The 23102-nt window shown below is 40.8% G+C and overlaps 1 protein-coding gene across 4 annotated transcripts in view; it reads right to left on the bottom strand.

Annotated features, from left to right (window-relative positions):
- The window catches only part of MCTP2 (multiple C2 and transmembrane domain containing 2), a 104473-nt gene that overhangs the window by 67370 nt on the left and 14001 nt on the right, over nucleotides 1-23102 (bottom strand). For all 4 annotated transcript variants that reach the window (XM_050903070.1, XM_050903067.1, XM_050903068.1 and 1 more), the window contains 6 exons: nucleotides 17952-18094; nucleotides 17079-17155; nucleotides 15824-15935; nucleotides 13794-13829; nucleotides 5143-5307; nucleotides 3165-3295 (listed from right to left, as the gene is read on the bottom strand). In XM_050903070.1, coding sequence (XP_050759027.1) covers nucleotides 3165-3295; nucleotides 5143-5307; nucleotides 13794-13829; nucleotides 15824-15935; nucleotides 17079-17155; nucleotides 17952-18094 — 664 coding nt within the window. The remainder of the gene's footprint in view (nucleotides 1-3164; nucleotides 3296-5142; nucleotides 5308-13793; nucleotides 13830-15823; nucleotides 15936-17078; nucleotides 17156-17951; nucleotides 18095-23102) is intronic.

The raw sequence follows: 23102 nt of genomic DNA, 5'->3' as shown, positions 1-23102 counted from the left end.
TGGTTGTCTCATTCTTCCTATAGCTTGGTGAAATTTAAGTGAAAGGTTTGGACACAGCCATAGTAGATTTTACTGTTCCATCTCAACAGCGTGGCTTTTAAAATAAGGATTGTTTCTTGTTGCAAAGACACTGTTTCCTGGAGGCATTCATCAGAAAGATATTGGATGCACTCCAATCTCATAGCTCATGGTCTTAAGTCTAGCAATTTTTGTAAAACCTCTTTCTTGAGGTAAATATGTGAAGAAAAAAACCCTCCAACATTCTGCAGCATCTCTTTTTCAAAACATATCCCTTAATGCAGAAACACTCTGTAACAACCTGGCATAAACAATTTAACTCTGCCTGGACAAATTCTGCACACGTTAACACCTTTGTTTATTAATATACATTAACATCGTCTCCTGTTTATAGCATGCCTCTTATCCCAAAGGACACAAAAAGCACTCAATAAATGTTACTAACAGTTCTGTGCAGACTAAATAGAGGGATTATTTCATCCAGCACCAAAACACAGCCACCCCTCAAGTGTCCGACCCTGGCAGCTGAACCACTCAAGGCTGCAGTATTTTAAGCGAGGAAGAGAAATTGGACCCAGTTGAAAATCTAAGGAGAATGCATGTAGGCTGCATGTAATAATTTAGCTTGCCATGTGCACTGACAGTGAGGGTTCGTTTCGTGATAGGAGAAGGGTGACATGAAATGGCACCGAATGTTTCCTCACTAATTCAGAAGCAGACAAATGCCCCAGGTGTCAGTGCTTAGCACCGGAGGTCCAACGCCTTTCTTATTCTACATGTTCCATAGTCTCCACAGACACTTCAGGTCCTATTTCAAGAACAATATTTTACCTTCAAACCAAATTATGCCTGGGAGAAATGCCATGTTCCAAGGGCTTAAGGCATCCATCCTACATGAAATTCTGGGTCTAAAGGAATTAACAGCAGTCTTTATTCCACAGAAGTTCAGCAGTCTGGATTACCAGACATGACTCCACCTCGTGCATCACCTCAACTTCATTTAAATGTTAAAAATATACATATATTTAAAGGTCTAACCAACACAGTTCAACCTACACAGCCTTGAGGGGAGCATAATGAATCCTAACTCTATCCACAAATTGACCACAGAATTATTAATTCAGATCCAGCAAATTTTGCCTTTTCCTTAAAACCATGCAAATTATTTGAAGGCAGTTGGGGTGTACTGCTATGTACAATGACCAAATATAACCCACAAACATTTTACTAAAGAATCTTTCTTACAATGATGTTGTGAAATCCAGAAATCCCAAAATTCAACTTGGAAGTCATGGAGACAATAAACATGGCACCTCATAATGCTGTTTTTCCTACAGAATCCTTTTCCAGATTAGACTGCATTTGAACCCTTCATAAAATATTATTTATTGGGTGTCAGAAGTTTCTACACTGTAAAAACAATACTTGTTGTTATGCATTTGGTGTTCACCTATTTTTGCAATTGCTCTTTAAAATCTAGTATAATCTTTTCCTGTTTTGATGCTACAGCGACTTTGCTGTGCTTAAGGCAACAGCAGCAACATTTTTCTCTCCACATAGACAGCAAAAATAACTTTAAGGTGAATCTAACACATAGGTTTTCCCAGTGCTGAAATCTTTAATAATAGAATAAGCACTTTGCTGATAATTTTTGCCACACTGAACACCACCTGCCAGAAACGAGTAGGAAAAAAAAAAGAGGGGGAAAACCTAAGGAAGAATTACTCCAGCATCAGGGAGACTGAACAGAGGCAAGCCGCAAATGCTGTTACATTTCTTAACTCTAAACAGAATATCAGAAGTAATGAAAGTAACTGTGAGAATGGAAGGAACAGATTAATCTTCAGCCACTTCTCCATGTGATGAGCAACAGCATTCAGCCAGAAAGCATTTCCTGCTCTGCAAAACCACAAACATTTGTAGAGCCAAAGGGCATTGTTCTTTTCAGTGAATAGTTTCAAACTATTTGAATGCTTAAAGTAAGAGAATGTTCTTATGAGTTTCTGTTATTTAGTCAGCAAGTTGTGAAACCCTTGCCAGGTGAGAACAGCAAACAACTGCAGACTGGATCCCTGCCCCTAAGAATTTAGAGGTTGTGGCACTGATCCTGCAAGGAGATAAGCACAGGCAGACCCAAGAGGGGCTCCAGTAAATTAAATGGTTCTTGGTGCTGCAGCATGTAGCCAACTGTGCAGATGCAGTCTGGGGAGATGGGTCTAGATGACAATGCTGCAAGCCAAAAGGAAGAAGATACAGTTACTACTACAAAATCAAGACTGTACTAATACTATACAAAGTAAGATGGAGTTAGAGTGGAAAGGAAAGAACAGGACATAAGAGTAGGAACCATATGCTATTCCCATTAAAAAGTTAAAAGGTTGACTGCTCTCCCACAAAAAGTCTCATCCGCTAACATGGCATAAGATCATTACTTGAGAATTTGAAGCTATAATGGAATAATGCAGTGGGACAAAATCCAGTATCAGTCAGGAGATGGGTAGATCACCTGTGAGGCTGCCCCTGAAAACGATGCTTTAAACAACATGAGCTTGTGCAATAGCATGGGGCACCAAACCCACAGAGATCAGTCCTCTGTGGCAATGGGGAAGAGATTATCCAAATAAAGCAAACCCAGGTAACACAACCCATACGTAAACAAGGCTACAAGAACACACCATCAAAGTGCAAACAGAAAAAAGGGACACCAGTGCCACTCTCAAAAGGAGCACAAAGATCCCTGATCTGGCACCAGCCTGAAGCCGCAGATCAGCCCTGCAGAGCACAACGGGATCTGGAGCAATACCACCAGGCAAACGCAGACAAACACTGCCTCCTTGCTGCCACCGGCTCTCCCAGAAACGGCTGCCACCGAGCTCCCGCAGTATTTTGGATTTTACAGGCAGCATGTGCAGAGTCAGCTGGGGTGTCTCTGCATCCAGGTTGTGGCTAATCTGTTACCCATTAATAGGTTTTAATAAACATACCCTTACAGAGGCATCTGGACATGACCAGAATAAGGAGAGAAACACACAGCATGATGCTGGTAATGAAATAAGTTGATCAATTTAAAAAAATAATAATAAAAATCACATTATCTTTTGTACTTATACCCCCCCAAAAAAAGAAAAAAAAAATCCCCAACTTACGTTCCCAAAAGTTCCTCATGCTTTTTGTTATCCTTTCTCCAGACCTCAATGTCCAACATATCCTTCCTGTCAGAGAAGTAGTGAAAATCAAACTGTTCCCTCCACTGAGGATTTGCACTCTTACACAGTGTCTAGAAAACATGCAGTTATAATATTTACTTTTCTTAAACGGTACTTATTTCGACAGTAAAGCACATATCAATTCTTCTACGAGAACAAGGCTGGATGTTAGGGCATCAAGTACTAAAGTCATTCCAGCCAGAGCTCTCCAGTCCATCATGCACAGCCTCATCTTCCTTAAAAACTCTTTCCTCTCTCCCAATAATGATAAATACACAAGCGTGACATGAATGAATGGCTGGAGAAATTCTGAAATGCAAGGTGGATCCACCAGCTCCACTTTCAGTGGACTGTGATCATCATTCAACATCAGACTGGAAGAAATCAAGAATAAACGTTTGGAGGGCGATCACCTGAAAACAGGTTTGAATGAATTAAGGAACCCAAATCAGTATTTTTTACCCTTCTGTGTTAAGATACAGGCAAAGAAATTATGAACATTATTACAAAGAAATTATTACAGCCTGGAAATTATGAACATCCAGTTAATTTGATATCTGTAAATTGTCCCTCTGAGTTTGGCGAGATTGTTCATGTGTTCAGGTTACTCTGAGTATTCACTGGATTGGGACTTAAATCACTTGCAATTCATATCGCACTGCACCACCCACCATCAATATCAGCACGGCCACTGAGAGGAGACAGGATGAGCTGGACCATGACTGAGATTCCTCCCACCTTGTCTGCTTTTCTGGACCATGAGAGATCATACTTTATAAGTTGAATAAACTCCAGGAAAGAATGTGAATTACTGCCAGTTTGAAGTCTTATTAGGGCGTAAAAGCTGCAGTCCCCAACTTTTGCTGGACCCCAGACAGAAATACTAAGCAATTAACTCACTGCAGACATCGTTGTATTTGACTCCCCATTTTAAACTTTTTAATTTTCTGTGACTGCAAACAGTGCAGTCTTGCAGATTCATGACACAGGCTATGGACCATTAAAAGAGAAACATAAAAAGGGATCTTAACTGGAATAATGTATATTTATTCTAAAATAACTCACCCATTTGTTATTTTTTCAAAGCTGCTTTTCTAAATAAAAACATTATATCATGACCTTGGTTTGAGGTCTGATGTGGGGGACAGACTGCAGCTTTCAGATGCGCCTACATCTGAATGTTATGTTCTGTGAGCTTGCTCTGTACATTTTGTACAGAAGGGAGTTTGTTTCCTCCTCCTCCTCCCTCCGCACTTCCAGTTCATGACATACAGAGCTCTTGCTTTCTCAACAGAATATTTTAATTACAGCCCCTCTCCTTATTGGACTTCGGAGATGAAACATATCTCTTTGGGAACCCCATTCATTTCTTAGATTCCCATGAAACAGTACTGGATACAAGTAAACACAGCCTAGAGGAATAAAAATTCAAATTAAAACCATGGAATATTCTGTGTGTTTTGTTTTGGTTTTTTTTTCCTGTTATAGGTAACATATTTTTCAATAAAGGTGCTTTAAAAAAATAAAAATTTAAAAAAAATTCCCCTGCACTGGGGACCATTTCAGGTCTGCTTTTCCAGCATACCTAACATTGCAAACCTAACTTCTGTATGTGCAGAGAACAAAACACATGTGATGCATGTAACTTTATTTCATACTAATGTCAAACATCCATCAATATGATGACTATGTTAAATGCACAAAACCAGCTACACACAATATTCCTAACTTCCTATTTCTATATTGGCATGTAAAACATATTAGCAAAATATTAGTGTCCCTGATCTGGTCTCCTGGTTTTGATTTCACTTATATAAAAGAGATTCAAGAATAGTTCCATCTGAGGTAGCAACACCAGTAAAGAAACACCAAGTACCTTATTGGCTTCAGCAAACTTAAGGAAATCCTTAATACTTACCTTACTCTTGTATCTTTGATCTCCCAGTTTGAGGAGAATAAAAATCTCTGCCAAGCCCCCTCCGGGGATGTTCTTCCCCTCCAAGAGCGTGATGGTGACCAGCCCGTTCCACAACTGATTCTTGCGCAAAGAGTCGGAGAGTCGCATGCTCCGCATGAAACTTGACTGAAAAGCAAGTCAGCAACACGAAACATTTATACACCGTAACCCACATTTTTATGCTCAGACTGACTGTGATATGAAAGTACCAGAAGTGAGAGAGGTACCATGATCCCCCAGGAATAAGCACAGAATGGAGGACAGTAGGATGCTATAGATTTTCTGCCTGTACTGTACTACAGCCGGCCCCGTTAAGGGACGGTGCTCAGCATCAGAGCAAAATCAGCAGGGTTAGCTTAAACCACCAGAGAAGTCGACTTCAGCTAACCTGGCTGAGCTTCGGCAAGAGCAGACCTCAAGCATTCAGAGCAATCTGTCACCTTGGCTCAGGGAAGGACACAGGAGAGCGATGGGGAGGAGAGGTGGAAGAGGGGAGAAACTAAAGTAAACTCTTAAATGTCTCCAGCTACGTCCATAAAAACACGGGTCTGTCCTTTCCGGGGAGACAGCCCACAACCATAAAGTCTATGGCCAGGTGAAAGGCTGAACACGCATCTTCCACCTCCTCAGTCACTCAACCGCCTGTCATCCGCGTTAGCTCTTTGCCTGCTGCCTTTGGAGCTCCTGCTTCCAGAAACCAAGCTCACGAATCAAAAATACTGATGCCTGCTGAAAAAACACTGACACCGCCAGGCTCTTTATCTGGAGTTATGGTTACCTGGTAGCCACATTTGTTACCTTCGCAGCTTCATCCTACATAGCACGGCTGTGCTAACAGTTTGCTAACTGGCAATATTTTATTGGACAGAGGATGATTAAATAGGCCTTTATTTGGGGGGAGTGAGCTGGAAACATTAAAACTCAAGGCTATACTTTTCTTCTCTCAGTAAAAATCCTGCCATATTTTATTCTCGTGAAGCAACTTTTAACTCGCCACACTTCGGAGCTTCAATCATGTCATATACAGGTGGGAGCAAGACAGAGGAGAAGATTTCACAAGTCACTTTAAAACAGGACGTGTTAGCTTTAAAAGCAAGTAAGAAATGTTGTTTCTAAAAAAAACAATTGCAAAAGCACCTGATGTCTGAAGATTACTTTTTATGGATCAATTACCCAGCAACAAAATTCTTAAATCATGGGTGGTGAACTCACAAATTTTTTACTCACTTTGTACTGGTTTAAATTCCCAACTCTTTGAATCCCACAAGCATATTAATATACTTCTATTTAAACACCTCGTTTGGCTTTCCTGGCACACTGGTTAAAAATTCCTACCTTTAAAAAGAAAATGAGATTTTGATTCATAAATCCAGCTGCAATGTAATTTCTTTTTTATTTTTTTTTTTTTTTGAAAGTTCGTCTTTTAGGCCAAAAAGCTAAAGCATGACTGTTCCCATGGACATACTTCAAAGTCCCAGCAGATATATTCCTCCCTAAACACTGCAACTATTTCAAAATCCTTTTTATAAAAAAAGGGAGTAATGTCCACAAGGGATCAAAGGGCATTCTACAGTCTGGCAATCGCCTTAGAAAAATGGCAGTGCTTCCATGAAATATGCCCTAAAATAATTTTGCAGCTTGGTATGTCCTAATTTCGAATTGGATGTTTATCTTGGAAAGGCTTCTATCTAACTTGTCCATAAAACAGCTCCACTTAGCTCTATGAGCCCTGTGAAAATGGAATCCAAAGCTGGCTATTAAGGGGGCCTGGAGATTGCTTCCATATGGCGTAACAGCATGGGAGTGGAGGGCTAAGGCCTACAGCAGGCGCTGCTTGGCTTGAGCTCCCCATCTATCCATGGACACTCGTTGCATTACACCATAACATCTGGATTATTGCTTGTAATGTCCCTGGGAAATATCCACTTCCCATCAAAGCCTTTATCTATCTCGGTTGTACTTTGAACATTTTAGTATTTAACATAGTCATGTTTGATGTGATGTACTTGCTGCTTTAGGACCAAGGATTTTCCCTCCCTCCCAGCTCCTTCCTCAGAGGAGGAAGAGGTATTTGATGTTAGTTCACACAAAAAAAAAAAACACCCAGACAAAGTTTATTATCCGCGTTACAATTTTTTAAAACAAAGCATCCAGTTCTCTTCAAAGCTTCCAGGCTGAACACAAAAGACAGTTGTTATCACTCAGTTTTCAAATCAAATTTGGATTCTTCTCATTTTTTAACCAGGCCAGAATTTTAGGGAGTCACAGCGTTGGGGGCCTCCCTACCCAAGTTCTGTAGCATACATAACCCCACCCTTTTAGCCACTGACTTGACAATTCAAAGGACTGTTGGGAGGTACCCAAACCAGCCCGGATTCCACGCGGTCCCAGGAAAAATCAGCGCCTGCAGCTCAGTATTACTAGAGCACATTGCAATGCATCAACTCTGACCTTCCAAAACAGGTGGCCTCTAGCAAATGGCCTTGTGCACCCCCTTTCCGGATGGCTACACAGCTGCAAAAGTGCTCTGTGCTCATCTCAGAAGAGGGGTACATTGGCCTCCAGCTAACGGGACCTGGCTACTTTCTGCATGAAATCTAGCATCACTTTAGAACATCACACTAGATAGAGAAGCCAAGATGTTTGCAACTGGTTTTGGCACAGTGCTGATCTGCAGCACCTCGATACAGGCTCAATGACTGCAGGCTGCTTCTTACCTCCCCCAACCCAGCTCTACCACCACCACAAGCCTCTCTCCAAACAGAGCAGCACAGAGCCCGGGAAGGCTGCTTGCCTTGCACCCCTGCAAGACAGCCCGTCACGTCAGGCATACTTTGGATTTCCTGGACATGCCCAGGTCGTTCCCACAGTGTGTGCTCAGCAGGTCTGGCACGTCTCCTGTGCCTCGTATCATCTACACACATACCAAAGAATCACTCCGTGCATGCTCTGCGGCCACCTCTCCAGCCTCCCCGGGTATTTGGCAGGCTGTTCCTCTGACCACCCTGATGGAAATCCCAGCCAAACAGGTAGCGTCTCAGATTCCACTCAGTTTCTGGAAGGAAGCACATCTGGGCAAACCCAGATGTGTGGTAGATCCACAGACCTGGACCATCAATGAGTAGACTTCAGTGTTGCCTGGGGAAGCCTGCACTACAGAAAATGCCTCCCATGTGACAAGAAAATGATATTGTACTATTTATTGTAAAAGTCTTACCTCCTCTCTGATACCCCGCACCTACTTGTTTCAAACTGATTTACACAGAGTTAATTGATTAAACTTCACAGCCTCCCTGCGAGTTGGCAAAACTATTACAGAGCAGAGCACAGAGAAGTGCAGCGATTAGTCCAACAAAATTACTCAGGGGCAAAACAAGCACTGAAAAAACCATGCCAAACACTTTCCCTCGCTTCAGCCATCACTACACTAACCTGCCTTCACAATGAGACCAGAAAAGTCAAAGCCCCTGTCTATACCGGCCAGAAAAGGAGGACATAACTGCTTAAAGAGTGACAATTTTAAAGTGTTTTTATCTATTCGGCTCTTCCCTCTCCCTGTTACCTCCCAGGCTATGGACACCTCTGCACTTGGGTACTTCAGCTCCTCCTGCTGCTGAACCTGAGCTCTTTCCAGCTATGCTCCCAGACTGGATGCCAGGTCCTTCAGGACTCTCCTGCTATATTCTCCTGTAAACTCCCTGCAGTCAGCCAGCTCACACTCTGGCTACATCCCAGACCAAAGTAAAGGTGCCTTGCAGAGGTACGGAAAAGTTGGCTGAAGCTAGGATCAGGCTATAGGGCGGGAAATTAGGAAACACATGCTTTATGATGGAAGTTGGCACATGTCAAGCACAAGACATTGGACAAGTTTGCTTATTCCTTCCTGCCCCCCATCACTTCTGAAATCAAGATGGCCTTGAGACCAGAATTTGAGGGGTTGTCTCCAGATACAGCTCGGATTTTGGCTGTGCTCTGTGTGCAAATAACCAGTGATACCATAAAGGTCACCTTTATGAGCAGTTCACTGCTGTAAAACGGATAACAATTTGAACAAAAAGCATCCCTCAAACAAGCCAGTCAGAAAGAAAACAATAAGCACAAGAATATCCAGACAGCTTTACTCTTAAAAACAAACTAGATATTTTTAAAGTCTAAGAGCCCTTATTTACTGCAGATTTAGGGACTGTGCAACATCAGGTAAGTAATGAGTAATCTTCTCTGAAACAAATGTACGGCCTTGTCATAGAGCAGGACCCTGCCACTTGAGGAACAGAAGATGGTTCTTCTCCCTACTGCATAGAAAGAACATTTGCCCAGAAAACATCCCACATCTCTGAACAGAAAAATTAAAAATCAGTGCTCACAATATGATTTTCAGAATCTAGTTCCTGGTTTCAAAATGAATATAAAAGCTTCTCACACCAACTTTCAATTTTTTTATTACTTTCTATTTCTGGTTTAAAGAAGAAAGCTGGACAAGAATGAGCAGGTGGGCCATATTCTGCCTTCAGAGCCAAATACAGGAGACAAGCAAGAACGACAGAGCTTTGGAGGGGAAAGAACCAGCTCATTGATCCAGCTTCACAAAATCCTTTAGGAGCTCGGGTCTCCCCGATAACACCATTTGTATATAATCTCCCTCTATAGGCACCCAGCGAATCCCCTCTGGTGCATCAGGGCTGCTTTCAAATCTGTCTCTTTTCCTGACACACGCGTACATGCCCCAAGTTCAAACTTGTTTTTGAAGCAATAAAGAGATGCAGAAAAATTGTACATTTAAATGACACGGCGAGGTGGCCAAGTGTGAAGCGAGCCCGTCTCTCACATCTTTCATTTAAAAGGATGAGACAGGACAACAGAAAGCCTGCTGCAATCCCTGTGAAGAGGTCAACATCGAAACTGGGCCACGTAATTTGCCATTTGAGAAAACAACAACACACAAATAGGAAGACTCTTTGGACCTCTCCTCATTAGGCAAGGAAACCATTTTGCAGAGGCAGTCTCCCCTTGGGAAAGAGGAGAGGGCAGCGAGAAAAAGGCAAGTGAACCGACACGAGATTGCCGCCACAATGCGTGACCCTGTGGCAACCGAGTCCCTCCGCTCCGCGAAACGCTTGGAGAGCGTCGCTGCCCACGGGGTATTGTGGGAGAAAGCCAAATACAACAAGGCAGGCAAAAATGAAACCTAACAGCCCACGCAGAAAAGAAAGAAAAAAAGAAAAAAAAAAAAAGGAGAGTGAGGGATTTTCCCCTGCAATGAGATGCTGAGGAGCACTTCGGTCCGGTCAGCCTTTCAGCCAATTTATTCAATCAGCTTAGGCTATCAAGGTGGCAATTGTGTCGCTTTTGTTTCAGGACTGAACTGCTGCAGGTCAATCCACCCCAAGCAAACCTGCTTATTTGCTTCATAGATGTTCAACACTTAAAGGTTATTCAGCTGTACAAATGCTGGAAATAGTGTGCGGGGCACTCAGGGTGAGACTCAAGCCACCCGGGACAAACAAGGCTACTGAGCATCAGCATGTTGGGCTCCAGTGGAGATAGCTACCAACTCCCTCTGCGCCCCAGATAGACCCAGAAAGAAAAACAGAAAAGAGGGGAGAGCTTGCCAATACACAGATATGAGTGCACATATTAATACTGCCTAATAGTATCCTCTTCCCTTTGCAATGCCACCCTCCATGAGAAAAAGAAGAAAGCTGCGCTCTTGGAGACAGCTCCCACAGAGGACAATGCTGTTCTCAGCTCCCATGAAAAATGAGGGATCTGGATGTGCTGCCCATGTCTTGGGAGTCTGCCCAAATGTGCGATGATTCCCTTCTAGCAGCAGTGAAAAATATATACTGTGTAATCAAGAGATAGCTAAATCATCCAGTTCAACAGCTCTTGCACCAAAATGATTTAAAAGACAATATTCAGTTGCTGAAATCCTTCCTGCATACTATCTGTAATGACCATGAGGCAACCGCAGCTAGACTGGAGATCTTGTGCTGATGCTGTTTTCATTGTTGTCTGAAATGTAGCTTTTTCTTCAAAAAGCAAGGGAGCTCAAAGAACACACATGAAGAGTATATAGTATCCACAACAGCCCACGTGAACCCCTTCACCAGTCTGACACGGAGTTGCATCAGGTATTAATGCCATCAACAGGGGTACTAACCATTTGGGGTGAATTTGAGAAGCCAGCAAGAATCCCATGATTAATGGGAAAAGACTCATTTATGACACTGATGTGCCAAATCCACACTAAGATAACATAAAATGGTCAAATTAGAGTATAACCAGATTTCTTTCATATAGGCAATACAGATTAAAAAAAGCTGTGAAAGTTATTTTAAGGATGGACAAATTGAATATAAGACATTTTCCCTGTATTTGTAGAGGAAAAGCTAAATATTACAATAGAGGTCAGCTATAGTTCAGCACAAAAAACCCTGGAAAACTATTTCAAATAGAAAACTTTTATTTGCCTAAACCTACAGAGATGAAATTTAGATCTCAGTTCAGCTGCTCAAATGGGAAGTATACGGCCTTTTTCTCCTGCAACAACCAGAGTCAGCTCAGTAGCCAAAAGAGACGAGTTTGTGTATCTGTTACAGAGCTCTCTCCATTTCCCCTGCTCTCCTTATTCCTGTGTCTTTATCTCGTCCAGCAACATTGTTTTCTACCCCATCATACTCTCTGGCTATTCTTCCATAACCTCTTGTGCCTTCCCTAGACACCTATATTCCCCATGCACACAATTTTTCTTTCTAGCCTTTATGTTCTGCCACAAACTGCTAGTACCGCTTCCACAGACCAGAGTTTCCTAACTAAAGATTGTTATTGATGTACAGTACTAGTGTTTTAGTGCAGTAGCAGAATCAATAAACTAGGAAATACTGCTTTGTCAGATTTTTCCAGCGCATGCTGGGAAATGTTTTTACTGCCTTTGGATGGTCACAGAGCTTTTCTTTAGAGATCACACTGGAGCATGAACTGTGTCTTCCCTAGGAAGAACTGAAGCTCTCCTACCCTCTAGTGACTGGAACAGAATAGAGCACAGGGTTGCAGCTTTTTTTTTTTTCCCCTCCTCTTTTAAACAATACTTTCACTTCTAAATCAGTACCATGCTTCAGCATCTCTTAATTTTGTTTTAAAAGATGCTAAGGCACAAGCCAGAGTCTTGAGAACTGAATGATTTGCCAGTATGGCTTACAGCTAAAGGTCCAAAAAACTGTATGTAAAATTATTCAAAATGCAATGAGATATAGCGTACAACCAAAAAAAAAATTCCAGTGACAGCAACCAAGACAGAAGTTTGGCTATTCTGGACAAAAAGGACCAGAGTTTAAAAACCTGGCTCCCTTTCCTGGGACCCAAAGCCAACCAGCATCAAGAGACAGCTGTGTGTGCGTGTGTGAGAAAAAGGGGGATCAAGCTACACAGATTGAGTGAGGGCACAGTAATTTCCAGAGCTTCAGTTAAAAACTAAAGTGCTGAGCTCTTCAATTATTCCATCACTTTCTGTCATATGGCATTCAGGGATGCCTGGCGGCTCTCCGCGCTGAGCCCCGCGGGAAGGGCTGCGATATCCCTGGAACCGGGGCTCGCCGAGCTGCCGTCCAGCTCCAAGGGTTGTACTTTGCACTTCTTCTGTTGACAAAAATATACTTGCTGGCAGAATACCTGAGAGGGTTGGCTCCTCTACATAGCACACTACAGTTGTAATGACTAAAACAAGAGGAGGTTAATTATTCAATTTATTTAGGCACAAACCGATAGTTATATAGGGAAAATATCAAGATGCGTATGTGTTCTCATAAGAGCCAAATTCTGCTTTTCAGAAAGTTAGACTGTATAGCTCAAGCTGGGTACTGGGGCCTGCAGTTTCTATATCATTGTTATTTACTCAATAGCAAATTAAAGCTTTACACAACAAATAAAAAGCCACAGTCTGTTTCCCGAACAAGCTAAAATCTAATGCAAAAATGAGACAGTACAGGAATATAAAAGTAATGTAAGCCTGCAGGGATACTACAGAAGACCAAGGGAAGCAAGTTATGTAGATATGCAGCAACACACAAATCTTGGAAATCCTGTTACATTGCTGGTAATGAAAACTCCCTGCTCAGTCTCCCTCCTAAAAACAAAAGGAATTTCAAAACCCACAGGAGTGACCAGAAGAAATACTGCCTCACAAATTCCCCCCATGGTGAGAGGCAATCCAAACAATTAGACTGGGAACCAGGAGACCCATGTTCAACTCCAGTAGCAACTACCGGCCATCTTTCGGGTATCCTTAAGCAACTCAAATCTCCCATAGCCCCTTTTTTTGGTTATATTTACACCCATTTCCTTAGCACAGACAGTTTCTCTCTTTCTACAGCTCTTTGCTGAGTGGTGTCTTACTGTCACTTGCCACTAGACACTACAGTAGGACCTACAATAACAAAACAGTGGCAATTTCTCACCACAAAAAAAAAAAAATCAAAAAAGCAAAATACTGCTACCACTTTTAGACAGGTTGCATCTAGACTTCAGAGTTTTCATATTTTTATGCTTTGTTTCAGAGGAGGGCACAAATATTTTGGGAGGGGACTTTTTTTTGAAGATAAAAAAATATGGATTACCTTGGATGAAGTTCGCTTCTTCCGACTTGACCATCTCTATTCATGAGTCCCCACCACCGTACCAAAGAGAACCCAGAAAGAGGAAAAAGAGAAGGAGTAAAACAAAGAAAGTGTTTAGTAAAATAATTCAAACAGCAGCTTGTCAAATGTGTTAGAAAAGCTTATTAATAAGTAGGAGGCTGGATCTACTACTGCATTCACTTACCTCCCCTCCCTCATGGAACACAACAATCAACAAACTCAAAATACCTGCATTGCACCAAAAAAAAAAAAAAGAGGAAATTTAAAAAAAAAAAAAAATCAAGAATAAAAAGTGGAGGGACCCAGAGCCATTAGTAAGAAACATGGCTTATACTTTTGGTGCCATCTGGTTCTACAGTAAGCTAATTTAAAAAGGAAAAAAAAAAAATCATCTTGCTGTTAAGTGCTAATGTGGACAGAGCCATTTCACTATTCTGATTCCACTGGAAATGGCTGAGCAATTTGCATTTGAAATATGAGGGCTTAAAACATCGTCTTTAAAAAAAATTACAGTGTGCACCAACTCTTCTATCATCTGCACTCTGAATGTTAACTAAGCACACCCAAGAGTACCAAAAGCTACTACTTTAAACCAATGTATTTTCTGTCTCACTGGCTAGGTCCACTTTAGCCCATGCCTTCCTAAAAATCCCAGAAGAATTCCTGAGGTTCTTTTGGCTGCTTTTTTGCTAAAGAAACTTTATGTCTTTGCTTCCCCCCTTTCTGCAATCCAGTGTCACGTGTGCCAACACCACTCTTGTACAAGTTAGAGGGGGAATTCACCTCTCAGATCAAAGCCATCTCATAATATAGATATATAAATACAACCGTGTTTTGAATGTTGTCATTAAGCTTTTAAATAATCACATACTGAGGTAGAAATAACTCTACAATTATCATTTACATCATATTACAATTATTATTAATTGATATTTTACAATTCTCAAAAAAGGCAACTGTTTGAAAAATAATGAATGGCAGATGTCCCACATTAGCTTTTTCTTATTTTGCTTTCCAACCCCTTGAAACATTTATGTTTCTATAAATAATCCCATTCAGACTGGAATTCCATACCTATAATTCAATGAAGTGCTGTAAACAGCAACTTTCATGCTAGACTATATCGAAGACTTGTAGAAAGATTTTCTCTTTACATATTTATTACACATATTTAAAATTGGACTGGCTTGAAAACCAGAGCTAAGTAAACGCCTGATCTTGGCTTTTCCCCACCCCTTGCAGGACAGGAACAGGATGAGTTCACCAACACAGGTATGCTCCGCACTGTGTAAAACACTAGTAGGAAACTTGAAAGATGAAAACAAAGCAAAAAAACACGTGCAGGACCTGAAATTTAAAAACTATCAGCTTCAGTTGTGGTGTTCCCAGTCTCTGCCCAGGTTCTTCTGGGTTTCTAGCATCACTAAACGCACCACATTTCAGCATCAGGAGCCAGGTTCATTTGAACTCAGTCAAGAAACTGTCAGTGGCAAAACCAGGGTTTTTGCAAGCAATCTCTTCCTCTCAGCCAGTGTGCTCCTCTGCAGGATTGGTGCAGTTTAAGTCTTAACATCAAATTTCTGCTTTTAGATTTCACATGGATAGATTTTTTTTCACTGTCATGGGGGGGGGGAAAAAGGTAGTAACTTTTTTTTTTTAGTGTTAAACTCCTAGGTGGAAATCAGAAAATAGTATGCTCTGGAATAGCAATCACAGCAGGTACAGTTCATACATTCACTTCAGCAACCTGCACGTTGCAGTGGTGGATACTGCACAGCTCACGGAGAGCTGCTCACAGCTACGAGACAGAAGCATCCAGCTACAGATGTCTACACAACTTTTACCCAGTTAAACATGGAGGTTTTTTTTAAAGTTATGATCTATCTCAATTTCAATATTGAGTCTCAGAGGATGAAAATAAAGGTGGCATTTCCCAGTAAATCAGATTATGCCAGGTCTTCCCCCCCCTACACATTCCAGCTATAAATTTGATTTCCTAAACCACTTACATTTCTCTTGAAGTCTCCTTGCTTGACTGCTAGACTCAAGTTTAATACAATCACTCCCATGTCATCTTCTAAACTGTTGGGATCTTCCAGTTTTAAAACCTGTTCAGTAGTTCTACAAGCAAAAAAGACGTGCATTTATTGACTCCAGTTAACTCGAGTTCATTATTAAAGGTCACACTGAGCTGTGCAAATTTCAGCTTCTTGTCTGGAATTCCCAATATTGAGTTTAAATGTTAAAACGGGAAATCTGGAGGGTTCCTTCTTAGTTCTGACAAAATACACCCCCCTTTTAATAACGTAGCATAGTGTTTATATAGCATTGCTTAATACTCATAACTCTGCATATGCAGATACATGCTGAATTAAGTTACTACTCTCTCCACTTCACAGGGAAGAAGAGTGACAGGACAATTCATCCAAGGGAATTTTCTAACATTAATAGCTAGGATTCATCTCCAGAGATATTTATTCTGCCTTATTCCTGCCCGCATTTAATCTCCCTCCGTGACTCAGTTCCCTCTCTGAAAACGGGAATGCTGGTATTTACCTGGCGGCACTATCTCATGGATAAATTCATTAATGTTTCTAGAAATTCTGATACAACAGCCACGGGAGCTATAATACACCCGCACAGGGAAAACTCATTTTCCCCAAAAAATTTGCACAGCAAGGGAGTATAAAAGAGAGAACTAAAACTTGAATTCCTGGCTTCCAGCTCCACATTGAGACCAAGCAGCAGCAGACAAAAGGCGCAGGGCTTGCCTCCGCACTAAATCAGGGCCAGATGAGCTGCCGCAGGGATGGATGGCTGCGGGGGGAGGCTGGAAACGGGGCGCTCGCAGCCAGCCAGGCAAACCGCTCCCCAGCCCAATTATGTACAGAAAAAGGCACCCCACGCTACGTGGGACTAAGAAGGGGTCTCTTTCTTCTTCCACCTCCATAAATTATTCTGGTGTAGCTCTCCCTAAACAATGCCGCATATAGAAACTCTTATTCCTAGATATGAAAAGGAAAGGGTGCCTTCTGCTGAACTGGGCTCCATCCAGGTTGGATTTGAATCCGGTACGTAACGCTGGATAAACACATGCGTGTACAGGATTTATCTCAAGTAATTTCTCTTAAAATGTGCTCCCCACCCTTCTATCAAAGTTTTCACGAATAGACAAATTCCAAGCTAGAGCAAAAGCATTTCATTATTTTCCTCTGTTTCTCAATTAAGCTGCATTAACAACCTTTAATTAGATAAACGTATTACCTATTGAGTTCAAGTTCAGCGAGTGCTACAAATGCCGAACCCATGAAGTCGGAAGAGGTTAAATCTCGATCGTACACCTGGTAGCAAAATAAAATAAATATTTCTAATTTTCACATCATAAGCCAGTTTTATCCCAGCCGATAAAAGAACAGATATTTTAAGCCCTTTCAGTTCAATTTCGTATTTGAAAGATCAAAGCTTAGATACAATTCAGGGATAATTTTCCATCTCCCTGCTTTAATTTGTATTTTTAACTAAATATTTAAACAGGATTTTGAAAGTATCTTCTTAATATTATGTAAACAGAGATATGTGTGCTGCTATGGATTGTGCCTGTTCCTTTATGCTCTGCGGGATAGCATAATGAAAACACGGCACAAAAATCAGGTACTTCTGGCTACAGATGTTTTAGCAATTAGTGCTCGCAACTGGTAGCTTACAGTTCTGGTAACTGTAACGTTACTCATAATGAGAAAAGGCTTTGCTACTTGTCACGGCTGCATCCCAGGTAATAATTCTGTTCAACCCAGCCAAATTATGCTCTTAAAACGTGCTTATGAAACCGCTATTGGTTTCACTGCATTTGCACAAGCACAGTAAGAGCGAGCAGAATTTAGCTCCATAGCTTTAAACACATCCAGTCAAGGAGTTTTATTTCAACTTGGGTTTTTTGCAGACGGAAAGCAAAACATGTGAGTAGAATCTGGAAAAGACATATGTGCATTTTAATTTGAAATTGCTGAAATTCTTAAACCGGATTGTGTTTTATGTTATGCTGCTACAGTGAATAAAAATCAATACGTTTCTGAAGCTGAAAATAATTGCTTAAAAAAATATTGACCCATCTGTCAAAAATCTAAAACGAAAACTTACCTTGATCCAGAGTTTTTGATCAAGGGTCTGTACAGGCAGCACAACAGTTTCATCCCAAACTGGGTTGAGGTTCTTGTAGACTACCTTACTTTTGTATAGAGTTTTCCCATTCAGTTTAAATTTCACATATGGGTCACTTGTACCTGTGATAATTAATAAAAAATAAATTAGCATGCCCCCACGTAACCCCACAACCTTAAATTATATTTTCATAAAACAATAAATAATAGGTAAAATTACTTATTTTATATATACATGCATATACTTAATTACCTATATAAAAATTGCTAGTTCATACAGGAAATCTATAGAACAGAACCAGAAACTCGTTTGAAAGCGGGCAACAAAAATTCTTCATAGTTTGCTTGATCTCTGCTGTGTTATACTTAAAAAAACGTTAATTATTCTTTAATAACTTAGTTAACATTTTAATTTGGGAATAGAGCAAACAGAAGCAGGGATGAAGGACGATTTACAGGCCAACTAACACAGACAGTGGAAGAGAGAAAATGTGATTCTGTGACTATGAATATATAAAAAGACCAAAACTCAGAAGCATCGCAACTTGGATAGGAGCTCCAAGGAAACCAGTAACAATAGCTAAAATACCCATCAGGATTTCATCACTGGTGTCACTTGCCAATTTACTTAAAACCATATTTGAAGTTTCAGTGAAAAAATACTAACATTATTCACCAGCTCAGGATAAAAACCACACACGGAACAGACTCCGTAAAGACAACAAACAATATTCAGGTAACACATTTTTTAATCCAAGCGGCACAATTTGCCATGGCAATAATGCCCCATATTTTTATGGAGCAGATGTCCATGGACAGAGCGTGAGGCTCGTGCCACTCAGCAGCGATAGAAAGACTTGCAGCTGTCAAAGGAAAACAGAAGAGGGAATCAACTTTTTATTATTGTTATTAAACCAGTGGCATCTGCACTAACACCAACCGGCATGCAGGACACCATACAAAAGGGGGAACAAGGTACACGAAGGATTTATCTAGATGGTTGATTTAGTAATGCACACAGACTTTGCAAAAAAAAAAAAAAACTCACAAGCTGCAAATAAGGGAAAGAATAAAACTGAGGTGTAGCAGCATATACAATTAACTGATCCCAGGTGCCATTCATCTGTCATATTCAATATTGTCTGTATTATACCTTATATTTGGAATTAAACTTCCCTCCTAACAGTTCAATTTCATTAGAAAAATAACAGCTAACACGATGGTCCTGGCTGTCCCCCAGCCTGCACTGTGGGCTGCCAGCAGGAAAAGACTGACTCCTGCACCAGACTTCACATTCAGAAATAATCTGAACCTGTCCTCCCTGCTTCCCACTGAGACACTGGCCGACGAACGCATGGCAGTTCAGGATAACCCAGCGTAAGACCAATACTCAGTCTTGTCTGTAGTTTGGTGAAACGGTGAGAATGTGAAAAATCCGTATTTAAACATCCAAAGCTCTAATCAGTGTTATGTGAAGACAGACTTAAGACTCAAGAAAAAAATAGCTATGCATTAGCATCTATTTGGAATTAGTACTGTAGTAGTACTGTAAAGAACTGTGCTCCTGAAACATACAGACTTATTTTTAAGAATTATAGAAAGTTTTTATTCTGTTTTAATTTCAAAAGGGAAGAGCCCTGGCCAATTCTGCACCTAAAGGATGTTTCATTCACAGAAGGAAAATATCAGTTGGTTTTCAAATACTACCTGCAGCTGATCCTTCTCCTGAACAGTAATTGTTGAAATCAACCCCTTTCTGTGAAAAATGCTGCAAACTTAAAAAGAAGTTTCTTTTCCTTCTCCTCTAAGAGAGAATAATAATAAAGGCCTGATCCAAAGCCAGGGAAGTCAGAGGGCAGCTTCTCATTGTTTTCAATGAGTTAGGACTAGACCTTTCCCTGGAATACTTCTCAGAACTATGATTACAATCTTATCTAAAATGTACAGCTTAAAACCAGCACACTTTCCACAATGAGTGGGAACACACAGATAAATCGTAGCCCCACAATGTGAGCAGTAGCTCTCAGAGGATGCAGAAGTTAAGAAATAACAGCATTGAGCTCTTTGGTGTTAGTTTCTTCCAGCTCCTTTAAAAAGAAAAAAAAAAAAAAAAAGAACTGGCTTTTATTTACAAGATAAGCAGGAGCAAAAAATAACAGTAATAGTAATAATAATGTCCACAACCTATTCTGTGCATGAAATAGCAACTGGCCGAGACAAGGAAAGCAACTGATGAAATGAAAGCATGAAGAGGGCGATGGAGGGAGGTGATCTATGGCCATAACTCATCTGCTTTTGGCACAGAAAACCCATGAACAAGGGCAAAACTTGGAAAGAGAGAGAGAGAAAGAGGAGACAGAGAAAGCAAACAGCCAGCAAGTTCAATATCTGCAAGTAGAAAACTCCAAGCCCTTTCTCTGAGGATGGGAAGCAAGAAGACTATAGCTAAGTAAGCATCCCGATTGCATTATTGCTCTGAAAGCTTTCCAGGTTGTTATACAGTAAAGGCAAATAAAAGAGGGGGAAGGGCTGCCCAGCACTGCTCATGTGAGCCAGGCTTTAGCAATCATTCTCATTTATATATACAAGAATGTCTTCCTTTATATTTACATATATTTATAGACATATATGTTTTATATTTATTTCTATATAAATACATATTTTTATATAAAAATATATAAAAAACAGTGAGGGGAAGAAAGCTATAATAAAAAGAGGCCTTTAATTAAATAAGATTGCCACTCTGGGATCAGGCCTTCATGCTTGTCAGCTTACTCTCAAAATAAACATCTCAAACTGGGGCCTCAGTGGTGTCACTTACTCCGGCAAGGCACACTGGGTAATCCCTCGCTATCTTGACAGCTACATAATGTTCAAACTGTTTCACGGGTGAACGGCGGCACTTGCGCGGAAGAAAATATTAATGCCAGGAATTAATAGAAAAAGGGATGATGGTTTACAAAAGCCAAACAAGGAAAAGGTGTCAAGTTAGCACCGGTGTTAATTGTTAGGGAAAATAATTGCGGAGGGGCACGGGTTTCGGCAGCGCTCGCCTGTCTGGCTGTCAGAGGGGTAACATCTCAACTAGGCAGGCGGGGGAAAGGGGTCAGCGGCACAGGAGCGCGGCTCCCGGATCATACAAATGACGAGCTGACATCTCCACGCCGGCAAACAGATGGACTTTCACCTCCGCGGCGGGAGCTGGCACGTACCGGGGCTCGGTGGCATTTGCTGAGGTGGACCTGGATGGCCAGGAGAGAAGTGATGGGGATGGATATAGTACCACAGCCCCTTTTGGGGCTTTCAAGGCTCCCCCCAAGTTGCTCCTGGGATGTTGGTGAAGCTCCTGTACCTCCCTGGGTCAGCATGCCCATTTCTGTTTTTCTTTAAGATGCCTCGGATTGCATCCAGGTGATCAAAATAGGTTAAAAAGGAGACAGGGAATGAGCAATAAAGCAGGTGGACAAGCCTCACCTGACAGGATGAACAGCACAGACTGCAAATTATTAACTGCATTTGAATTCAAGGCTTGAAGGCTTCTGGATTCAAGATCAGAAAGACATCTGCATCTATTAAAAGCTATTTATTAGAGACAATCTACAATCTAGCCAAAAGAGTGTAACTTTTCAAAAAAGTGCCTAGTGATTTTAGAGACAAACTGGTCTAAAAAAAAGGATATATTTTTTATAGTTTTCATTTAGACATGACAGGCACCCAATAATCTTCTTAAGAAGCCAGGCCATTAAAAAAGAAAAAATAAAAAATTGAGCTTTTCAGCAGCCATTTCCTAGTGAAGGCAACAGAGTCAGCTTTCAAGTATGTGTACCCAGGCTCTTCTGCAATGCAAGGTCTGAACCTGTTCATCTCAGTCACATCAGCTGTAGCCACGTGTCAACAAGGTAATGCAAGGAGACTGATTATTCTTGAAATCAGTTGAGAATTTAGCCCAAGAAAAACACTTCGCTGGTGGGAAAAGCAAGGTGTGATGCTTTGAGGTTAATTTAAATGTTACGCAATGACAAGAAGGTTCTCACAGTAAAATATATGGACAAAATATATAAACCAAACAGGATTATCTGCTTCTCAGCCTAAAACAAACCCAGTAAGAGTAAAAAGAAAAGATGACCTCTAAGAAAAAAATCATTCCATCAGCTGGACCTCTCTTCCCATTAGAGAAAGAACACGCATCTCAGTGATACACCCTTAAATTCATTTGAGTAGTACCTATTTTACTTCTATTGTCTTCCACTAACACTAAAAAGCAACGAGTGCAGGCAGACCAAACATCAGCTACAATTTGACCACGTTTCAGTGAGCAAAAGTTGCTGGGACAGCAGCAGGAGAGGGTTTAGTAGCCCAAGAAACTGTTAATGGTGTTTTTAAATGGATACTGCTGCCCTCTAGCAGCTACCAAGAGATGTATCACATCAACTGTATTTAATACTACTACACATTTGCTTCATAATTAGGAAAAAAATCCAGACCAGAAGACTCGATATAATTTCAAGCCACACACTACTTTATAGGAGTAAACTTACTGGAAATATAGCATATGAAACAAGTCTCGTTACATAAATAAATAAAAATTACCACCAAGTTGCCTTAAAAATCCTGAAAAATCAAAGAACAGTGTGAAATATAACCTAGACCATCTTAAGTTTTGGTTAAAAACCTGAATTTTAATCTGAAGAAGGAAATGAAGGATTTATTTTATATGCATGTAAAGAATAAATTTCTTAAAATCTTCCTAGAAATAGAATTACTGGAGTTATTTACAACAAGGAGTAACAGACATTTTAAAATGGAACACACACTTTTCTTTTTAAGTGGAAAACCACTATATTCATGTAATGAAATAGCTGAGATCAAGGCTTAAAGGGGCAATCAGGGAAAAAAAGTATTCTGCTGGCAGGAAATTCAGGTAATTTCGGAAAGTTTTGTGCCCAGCTAGTTTTACATGGCCGGATGGACATGAAATATTGGTTGGAAACAAGCATCACCAATAGGTTCCAAGGGAAAATAAACCAACAAACAAGCAAAAAAAGAACCCCACAAACCAAAAAAAACCCCACCAAAACCAACCACCGCAACAAAACCCAATAAACCAAAAAGACCAGAGAAGTGTGAAGAA

This window comes from Gymnogyps californianus, chromosome 11 (genome assembly GCF_018139145.2).
Source record: "Gymnogyps californianus isolate 813 chromosome 11, ASM1813914v2, whole genome shotgun sequence".
Classification (NCBI taxonomy): domain Eukaryota; kingdom Metazoa; phylum Chordata; class Aves; order Accipitriformes; family Cathartidae; genus Gymnogyps; species Gymnogyps californianus.
This window is presented reverse-complemented; position numbering and strand designations above follow the sequence as displayed.